General features: G+C 27.9%; 1 protein-coding gene across 1 annotated transcript in view; it reads right to left on the bottom strand.

Moving 5' to 3' along the window:
• The window catches only part of LOC105622971 (bromodomain-containing protein DDB_G0270170-like), a 16,564-nt gene extending 11,101 nt beyond the window's left edge, over positions 1-5,463 (bottom strand). The window contains exon 1 of the mRNA XM_012204376.1: positions 5,399-5,463. Within this exon, the coding sequence (XP_012059766.1) occupies positions 5,399-5,463 (65 nt within the window). The remainder of the gene's footprint in view (positions 1-5,398) is intronic.
• Between the last annotated feature and the right edge of the window lie 4,578 nt (positions 5,464-10,041).

Below are 10,041 nucleotides of genomic sequence, written 5' to 3'. Positions count from 1 at the left end.
AAGCAAAAAATTAAAACCTCCCGCAAATGACGAGAATTGGGCTCGTAAACTCTGACATTTTCAATCGAGAATAACTTTATGAAGCAAAAAATTAAAACCTCCCGCAAATGACGAGAATTTGGCTCGTAAACTCTGACATTTTCAATCGAGAATAACTTTATGATGCAGACACAAATCGACTAATGTTTCTATGAGGTTATGTTGACAGATGTCCAAGTTTATTGTATGACGTTTATGATCTATTTATTTCGATCACCACTTACAGCTAATATATAGCTAAAGCCATCTATAGGAAAACGGCGGAAGCAAAGTTGTACACCTAATAAACACAAACTGATAATTTATCCTTCTACGGATGTTTCTCAATAAAATATTAATAATGAATTCAAAATTTTTGTTATGAAACATAAAATGCAATAAAAAATTACTCTGTCAATTAAATTGATAATTGTGCCTATTTCATGAAAGAAAAAAAGTTCAAATAAGGTGCCGAGAAAATCGATTTGTGATATCAATCATGTATCAATTTGTTTCCTTTTTTTATCAAAGTTAGAGTTTCCAAGAAATTCAATCTGTCGTCCCCAAATTCTGTGAACTTCAGTCTGGGATGAAAATCATTGAAAGTCTTAATCTTTACCCTAGGTACAATTTGATGCTTCATCCATATTAACAAGGGCACTAAAATCTATTTTTTTCACGTATTCAAAATGATTAAAAAAATCTCTAAAAATTCACCAATATATTTTCAACTTTCTGAATAAATATTGGCACTTTTTGAAAAATAATAAAATGTAGTATAATTTATAATTACCGAAAGACGCAAAGAAATTTGCACGAACAGGAATCATTCGGCAACTAGTGACCTCCCCTTAATAAGGTAAAGGTTAAATAATTCATCAATATTTTGTTCCTGAATGGAACGAACAATATCGTTTACATATTTGTAGCAAAATTCTAAAATAAATTTTAATTTATTAAGAGAAACCCTCTCCAAATCTTGTATAATTAAATTCGCTGCAATAGGAAATGGGAACCTTATAGGTACTCCAAAAAATTGTTTATAATACTTACTGTTAAAAACGAAAAAACGAAAAAACGAAATACATAGAACACTAACTTTATTGCTTTTATGAATTTAATTTTAGATAAATTAATTTTATCTTGTATATTTGATCAACGATTTTCTACATTCTCAATGACCGTATTTACAGACATTAGTATAAAGAGAGATAACATCGAGTGATACAAGAACTGAGTCCAATAAGTGTATCTGAGATATATCTTTAGCTTTGATTGAATTGAAAGCTATTTTTGACATGTCCCATCGATTCTTCAAGGCATAAGTTTAAGATTCTAAAGTACGTCGCTAAATTATGCAAAGGGCTTCCTATGGATGATATAATAATTCGTAAGAAGCCTGGCTAGATTTTTGGTGACGCATATTCGATAATATTGTATTCATCGAATTAAGATAATTGTAGTCGGTCACAAATTCTTGTCGTTTCCAATTTTTAACAATGATTTTAGATCCCTCAAATTTTTGTTGCTCGGATTATGTTTTACAATTGTGTAGGTATTAGTGTCTGATAATAAAGCTTTGTTAATATAATTAAATTTGTTCATAACTAGGACATTTCCTTTGTCTGCACGCGCTAGCAGTATTTGTGGATTATCTTTAATGAATTGTTTAGTAAAGAATCTAAAATTTCATTTCGTCTATATTAGATCTGTTTTTCGTTACATTTTTAATATTTTGTACTAAGTATGGGAAAACTTATTTCTGAAAGTATTTACATTATTGGTTTTTAATTTTAATAGATTATTTTCAATGTATTTGTGACTCTGATGTGATAAATTCTACATTGTGAGGAGAAAAACAAAAATTTTCTCTTAATTATAACAAATTTTAAACATTCGCCGGAAAACTCATTTATTATTGAGAGTTTTAGTGCCGAATTTCTCGATATATTACTTGAACTTCTTTTCTTATTGTACCATACCATTGTACCATAAAATGTCACAATTATCAATTTAAATGACAAAATAATTTTTTTGTCGCGTCCTATGTTTTATAATAAAAATGTCGAATTTATCATTAATATTTTATTAAGAAACGGATATCCATTGGATTTAATTTTTAAGAATATCAAAAAAGATTACTATTTAAATTCAAACAATTTAATAACATAGAATTAATGGTGAACAATAATAAATAAAATAAGTGAAACGAAAAAATTACATATTTTATCATACCGTATGTATTATCCATATCTCCGACAAATTCAAAAAATTTTTTAAAAACAATCGGTTTATACGCTTGGCCTACATGAGGATTAACAAATTAAGTTCCTTCATTAAAAGACAGAAGAATAAATTACCAGTTTATTCACGTCCTAACGTAGTATATAAGATTCATTATAAAAATTGTGACGCATTTTATGTGTCAGATGATTGTTATAGACAAGAATAAATGAACATTGGAATCACATTAATAGAAACACAGCAACGCAGTCTGTCATCAATGAAATATACATAGAAAGCACAATTATGATTTTGACTAGAATAACATTTTAATTTTAGATGAAGAAAAGAAGAATAATAAAAGATTAATTTCAGAGGCAATTTTCATTAAAAAACAAAGAAATGATTTAAATCTACAAAATGACACGGATTTATTGAACTCTTTGTATCATGAATTGGTCAAAGCTTAAAATTTCCTTGTTTTAAATTCTAGATATTTATTAGTAATTTTATGTTTACATTTATTTTTATTTTTGTATTGTTGGTTGCGTTCTCTTATTGCGTTATTACTATACTTGCGTTATTCTTATTGCGTTCTGACCTCACACTCGACATCTCTTTGTAATCACATAGTAGTTTGTAACAGATCATTATTAATCTAGTTTTAATGTAAGTTTTTAGAGAATTTGACTTATATAATTTTAAATTTTAATCATACTATTTTATTCTATTGATTCAATTTTAGTAAAGTATATCTAACATGATCAATTTGTCCGACAAAATCTGACAAAATATAACAAGCGATATAGAAGTTTTCAATTATTGACAACAATTTAACGATGATTTGACAAGTAAACACATTATTTTACATCTCTATGGATAGTTATCAATATTTTTATATTGAAGAAGGATCTAATATTAGGATCGAAACGTCTGTATTTAAATTTTTAATATATGTATTATATAGGAATATCTAGTGTTGGCTCACACAGATATTTCCTTACATTATCATTATTGAATTTATTAATTAGATTTTACAATTTCCATTTTTAACTAACTTTATCATAGTTATAAGTCTTATACTTTTTATTTTATGACTTAATGTATGTCTCTTGATGTATCTCTCTGTTTTGTATGTATTTATGACACAATATTTTTCTTTTGAATTGACCTCTATACAATAAAATATTTGTTAGACGTATATGACACATGAAACCATTCAGACGTATTGAAATTATCTTTATTATAAATGTTCCTAACACATTATTTTATCGATGTAAATTGTCGCGTAATAAAATCAAATTTCTAAATCTTCTTACTTATTGAATGCTTTATTCGAGATGAGTTGCTTCTTTCGCCTCTTTATTTGATTCAATATTAATAACATATACATTTACCAATCAAAATCTATTACAGTTCTGGGAATCTGAGAATGATTCATTCTGGATGGACCCAGCAAACGAGAATGGATTAAAATGAATTGAAATTTTATTCTATCCGAATGCGTATTTTAAATAGCAAATACTTTTTTTTATTTAATTAGATTCAATTGGATGCAATTAGATTGAAAAACTACATTTTCTATTCAAAATTTTGAACAGTATTCACAATGCACAGAAAAAGCTAATATTATTTTTAGATTGAAAGGCATAGAGATATGCTCCATGCAATTCCTATAAATGAATAAAAGTGCATTCAGGATTGAAAAGTATTCATTTTAACATTCGTGAATCAATATTTCTGAAAATCTGAATCCATTTCAATTCATTTCAATCCATTCTCGTTTACTGGGCGCTTTTTAAGCAAATTAAACGAAATTCAATTGTAATATTGCTGAGGATGACTTCAAAGCGAGTTGACGAGTTGAAACTTTCAAGATTACAAAATTAAAGAAGACATCAATGTTATGAAGAAGTAATTTTACTTATTAATAACTGTGCACAATCTCTTCCGCACTGACTCTCATTAACATTGAAATTTATTTATTATTATTACTTTAAATACAGAGCCTGTTAATCATTATATTCTTTGTAGATAACAATAGCATTTATATATAAGAAAAATTTAGATTCTCAAATCCATATCAAAAGTAATTCTGACTTCCTAATGATATGATTTTATTTATTTGTTGGTTTCCCAGCAAACGAGAATGAATTAAAATTGAAATTTTTTTCTATCTGAATGTGTATTTAAAATACCGAATACTTTTTTTTGGATTTAATTGGATTCAATTGGATTGAAAAACTGCATTCTATCCAAAATTTTGAATTGAACAGTATTCACAGAAAAAGCTAATATTATTTTTAGATTGAAAGGCATAGAGATATGCTCCATGCAATTTCTATAAATAAATAAAAATGCATTCAAGATTAAAAAGCATTCATTTTAACATTTGTGAATCAGTATTTCTGAAAATCTGAATCCATTTCAATTCATTTCAATCCATTCTCGTTTGCTGGGTTATCATCGAAGCTGTTCAACACGATAAATATGTTATTGATATATTCAGAAGTACATATCATGTATAAAAATAATAAAATCAAGATATCCAAGATGAGCAATACTGAACTACTTTCTAGGCTGGATGATACAGAATAGAACTCAGCCGTGATATAGGTGCTGTTCTCCCTAATTATCATATTGATATTGATAATTCAATACTTCTTAAAGCTCGAATACAGATATGTTAATAAGACACGATACCTACAAAATTGTAGCAGAACAATGGTGAAGGAAAAGATGCTATTAAAGAATATTATTGCACATGTAGAATGGTGTTCATACTGCTGCTTTGCCCTTATTATATGTTGATCATTTAATATTTAAGTTAAATATCTTCCTAACAATATACGAATTAATATCTTCTGAGTACATTAATGACATATTTGTGTTGGATCGTGTTGGATAGTTCTGATGATAAGCTAACAAATTAATAACATTGCACATTGGGAAGTCAGAACTATTTTCGGCTGGAGATTGATGATCTAAACTATTTCTTCTTAAAACATTATTATCTACAAAATTATATATAATTAATGACTAGATGTGAATGGTTCAAAATTCTTATGAAAATTAGCGGAATTCTTATAAATGTTATAACTGTTAGTTGGTTTACTGAGATTTAACTTGTCTTTACAATACTTACAATATTACTTACCGGAAAGAATGTACTTTACTTTTTGATTTAAGATTGCTTACACATTTTTTTACACTACATGGCATTTTTTATATGACAATTATTGACAAGTTAAAAAAAAATAAAAAACATCACTGTAATGTGATTTTTATGTAACGCGTCGTTTACAATATTCAGCAATACTCGATTATCGCATGGGTTGCGTTCGGAAATATCATTGCCACCGTGTATTAGAAAGAATCAAGGGATTTTTTTAGGGTCCTCTATATAGGATACTTCCATTTGATGATACAAGTCGACACAAATGTTCTATCCTTGATATTCTGAGAAAAGATAGAACGACACTTGTGTTAACTTGTGTCGATTTGTATCATTAAATAGAAAGCATCCATAGAAATCGTGTAGACGGTTGTGAAGTCTTAACTTGTAGGAAACCAACCAATCACAATCAAATATAAGGAGAATACTCGATTAGAATTGGTCAGTTTCCTACGACTTAAGACTCCACGATCATCTACGATTTCTATGTAAAAGACCCTTTCTTTTTCTTGTTGATTGACCCCGCAGTCATCGGACTGTTATTGGGCCCTTGAGGTTCACGTCATTAGATGTGAAGTAGATGAGAGAGTAAATGTGATTTACGAATGATGCAAGCAATTGCACGGATCCCCCCCCCCCCATTCAGACGCCTGCTGCTATCTGACGGTAGCAGCGCGCCAAAAGAGGGAAAGGAAAACCCAAAAGAAGCCTTCATAACAGCCTTCATAAAGGCTATAAGGATCCTTACATAACTTGCGGGGAGATTGAAGAATCAAGAGAGACGGAGAATGGAATGGACTGAAGTCCCTAAAAAACTACCAGAGTCTGGTCGTCTCTTCGTCTCTTACGATTGTCGATTGTCGTGCCCACACAATGGCAGTACCAATCGAGAAAGCACATACATTCATATCACCAATAATGGCTTCAGCACAATAATGATCGTAATCGAGTCGCAAATCGTAAGTCGTAGTCGTATGTCGTACACAATATTGTGGTGTATCTATATGCCATATTGATCACGCCTCTTGTGATAGTAATATGTCTACATCAGTGGTCACTTTTAATAAAATTACAAATCGTTAATGATAAGTGACATAATTATTAATGTAACTTTTCAAATATTTTAATACTTTAGATATAAATTGTCAATGCATGTATAATGAAATAAATTTCGTGTAATAAATTTCGAAATGATTAAAAAATATAACCTTATATATCAAGTTTTTCGTACATTAATCGAATCAGTACATATGCAAAAATTTTTATTCATTTGCAATGTTGTAATAATAGTAACAATTGTTACAATTGTTAACAACTGTATTATTACAACATGAATAAAAATTTTCGTATTAATTCGATTAATGTACTTGATATATAAGGTTATCTTAGCACAAAATCGACTCTAAGTCGACTATAGCTTCTAGATGTCTGAAAAATGGATGTTCATAAATCGACTTTAGACGACTTGGAAACGTCTTGAAGTCATACAATGTTTCACTTTAAAGACGATTGTAAATCGACTTTAAGTCAACCATCATACAGACATTTTAGAATGTAGCGCGCATGCGCATCTCGTAATAGCGGAAATAAATCGGGAAAATCTATCTCTAGGTTATGTTTTTCTTACGCATTTTCTGCGCAATTGGGACTGCACCCATCCAGTGTTTCCATAAGAACGTGTTCAAATTTGCATTGCCTCCGTGCAAATATATAATCTATAATTTTAACAGTATATATTCTTATGGAAACACTACTGCGCAGTCCCAAGAAAAAATACCATTAGACTATTATTTATATAAAAATCAGTAAATTATTATTCTAAAAAATATCTAGATATTTATTATTTGTATATTTATTATATGTAGCATGTTTATATATTTTATATTTTTTATATTTATTAAAAAAAATGATATATAGTATCATTAATATAATAATATAGTAATGTTTTATTATATTTTTATTATATTGTTTATACTATTTTATTATATTTTATTATATTTTATTATATTTTTATTATATTGTTTATACTAATATTGTTTATTTTATTTTGTAACGCTTCTTATTTTGTTACCTGAGCGACAGAACCATTCTTTGATGGCTTTTTTTAATTTGGCAGACGTCGAACCTGGTAACCATTTCATCATCAAATCTGAAATATGTACAATTAAAATAATTGCATTAATAAAAATAAAAATATAAAATAATATTTTAATCAATTAAATATAAGGTTTGTTCTGATTGATTACACTTTTCCACTTTTGCATCAATGTAAATTTTTTTTTTAAATAATTTTTAAATGAGAAACTTGCACATTTCAAACAAATATAAAAGTATGAGTAGAGCACTATAATATAGGTATTCGCATCTTTAGTCCTTTCCGCCATTTTTAGTCCTTTCCCCACTCGTTCTCTCTTCAATTTTCTCTCTTTTCTCTTCAATCTTTTCAGCTCATTGGCGGAGAGAGAGAACAAGGGATTGGATAAAGGAACAAGAGAGTGACAAAAGGATTAAAAATAACGGATGCGAATACTTATATTATAGTGCTCTGCATATTATAATCTTATGGGCAACCAAGCTTCCAAAATTATTAATTACCACCGAGCAATATTAAAACGACTAGGATGTATTAGTTAGACATTTATCTGATATCAGAAACAGTAGACATTCTTCTTCAATCTTACAATCTAATTTTAAATATAATTTTCGCATTTATGTAATTCACACTTGTTAAAATTATCTGTAAGCTGTAGGAGCCTTTATACAATACTTTGATATGTAGTATTATGTTTAGCTCATCGATATTTTTAAATAACATTTATGATGAATTTCATGGATGCCACGAAGATTGCATGCAAAAGACTATGTTTCTCACAAATCTCACAATCTCATAAAAATGTTTTAAACCTTGTTGTTATGGGAAAATAGGTAAATAGAATAAATGTTACCGATTATTATATTAGTTTGGATATGAATCTGGATTTAAAGTTTACACCACTCTTCTGACCTCTTCTAATCCATGATATTTGAGTGGCTACTTCATTAGAGATAATTTGTGATAAAGTATCTTCTAATAAATTGCTTACCCGTCGAACCTCCGATTCGACATATCATATGTTCCTATAATATAGTTACAAAAAATATAACAAAAATATAACAAAAATATAACAAATAGAATATTATAAATGGAAGAAATGTATTGTATATAGTGAAAATGAAATACACGTTAATTTGGTACCGACCATCATACATCTTTTTATGTAGCAATTTTGCCATTTAATTCTCTATTTGCATTATGTCATACTTTAATATCAAATTTTTTTCAATAATGTTCATATAAAATTATCAAATTTAATAAATAAAAAAATGATGATACGAGAAATTAAATATAAAATTTAAAAATTATAAGATGGTGAGTAAATTTCTGAGAAAACACAATTTTCCTAACGGATAATACAAATAAAGTAATATTTAATAAATATGACAATATGAATATACTTACAAATTGTTTTCTCTTGGTATTCATTTCCAATGATTTTCGCATTGCAAGAATTGTTTCAGTGTCATTAGAGGCAAACAGCTCTTGCTACAATCTCATCACTTCATCCTGCATTTCTCTCTTTTAGTAGAACTTCAATAGCATTTGTCTGGATAATTTTTTCAGTTCCTTACGGATATAGTCTCTGTATTCGCCTGTAATGATATGAAGAAATTGCAACATAAAAACTGAACTAACATTAATAATTATTAATATTTTAATAAAGTCAAATCTGTCTGTTATCACAATAACTATTACCAACATTGGCTATTGTTTTTTATTATTTATTATTATAGAAATAGGAAAGTGAGTTTGTGATGTGCATTTACTTAAAATAATTTTATGTATTTTAAAAAATAAAATATAAATATAACATAAAAATATAATATTAAGAAAGAGACATTAAAGAGACGAGTTATTAACAAATCAGTAATGTTCCTCTGTAAGAAATTATTTGTTTATCACAGCAATTATTATGATTTTTTAGGGTTCATTTTCTATACTGTTGGTGAATGAAGTAAATCTGAAAATTAAATATTTTATTAATATATATGCTATATATTAGAAAAATTGTTGTTGATCCAATTGTTGTTGATCTAATGTTATTAATCAGAATTTCTGTATATTAAGACGATCATATCTAGATTAAATGAAGATAGGACGATGTTACGATCATTCGTAACAAATTTAAACGTGTAAACCTTGGATGGTCAAACAAATCATTGTAAAGAAGAATAAAAATTCAAGTTTATATATGCATCCATGCGATCGTAATTCTCTCAATAAATTTCATTGTTAAGAAATTGTTATTAACTATTATTTTAAATCGACTTATTATGTTTCATACTGATGATCGGATAATGGTCGAAATGTCTGTGAGATCAATTGTTAACAAATTCGAATCAAGATATTTCACAATAAAGAGCGTTGGTTTTAATGCTCTTTGTTTATTATTGTTTATATTATTTTGTAGCTTAATGTGTAAATAATAGTCTTTTCCTTTTCTAGTATTATATTAGTTTGATCCGTTTCCCTAAAGATGGCTTCAGCTGTTGTGAATGGTTCATAGTGATAGCTGATTTTTGCGGTT

The sequence above is a fragment of the Atta cephalotes genome (assembly GCF_000143395.1).
Source record: "Atta cephalotes unplaced genomic scaffold scaffold00051, whole genome shotgun sequence".
NCBI lineage: Eukaryota > Metazoa > Arthropoda > Insecta > Hymenoptera > Formicidae > Atta > Atta cephalotes.
Note: the sequence above shows the minus strand (reverse complement) of the source record. Positions and strands in the feature narration are given on the sequence as shown.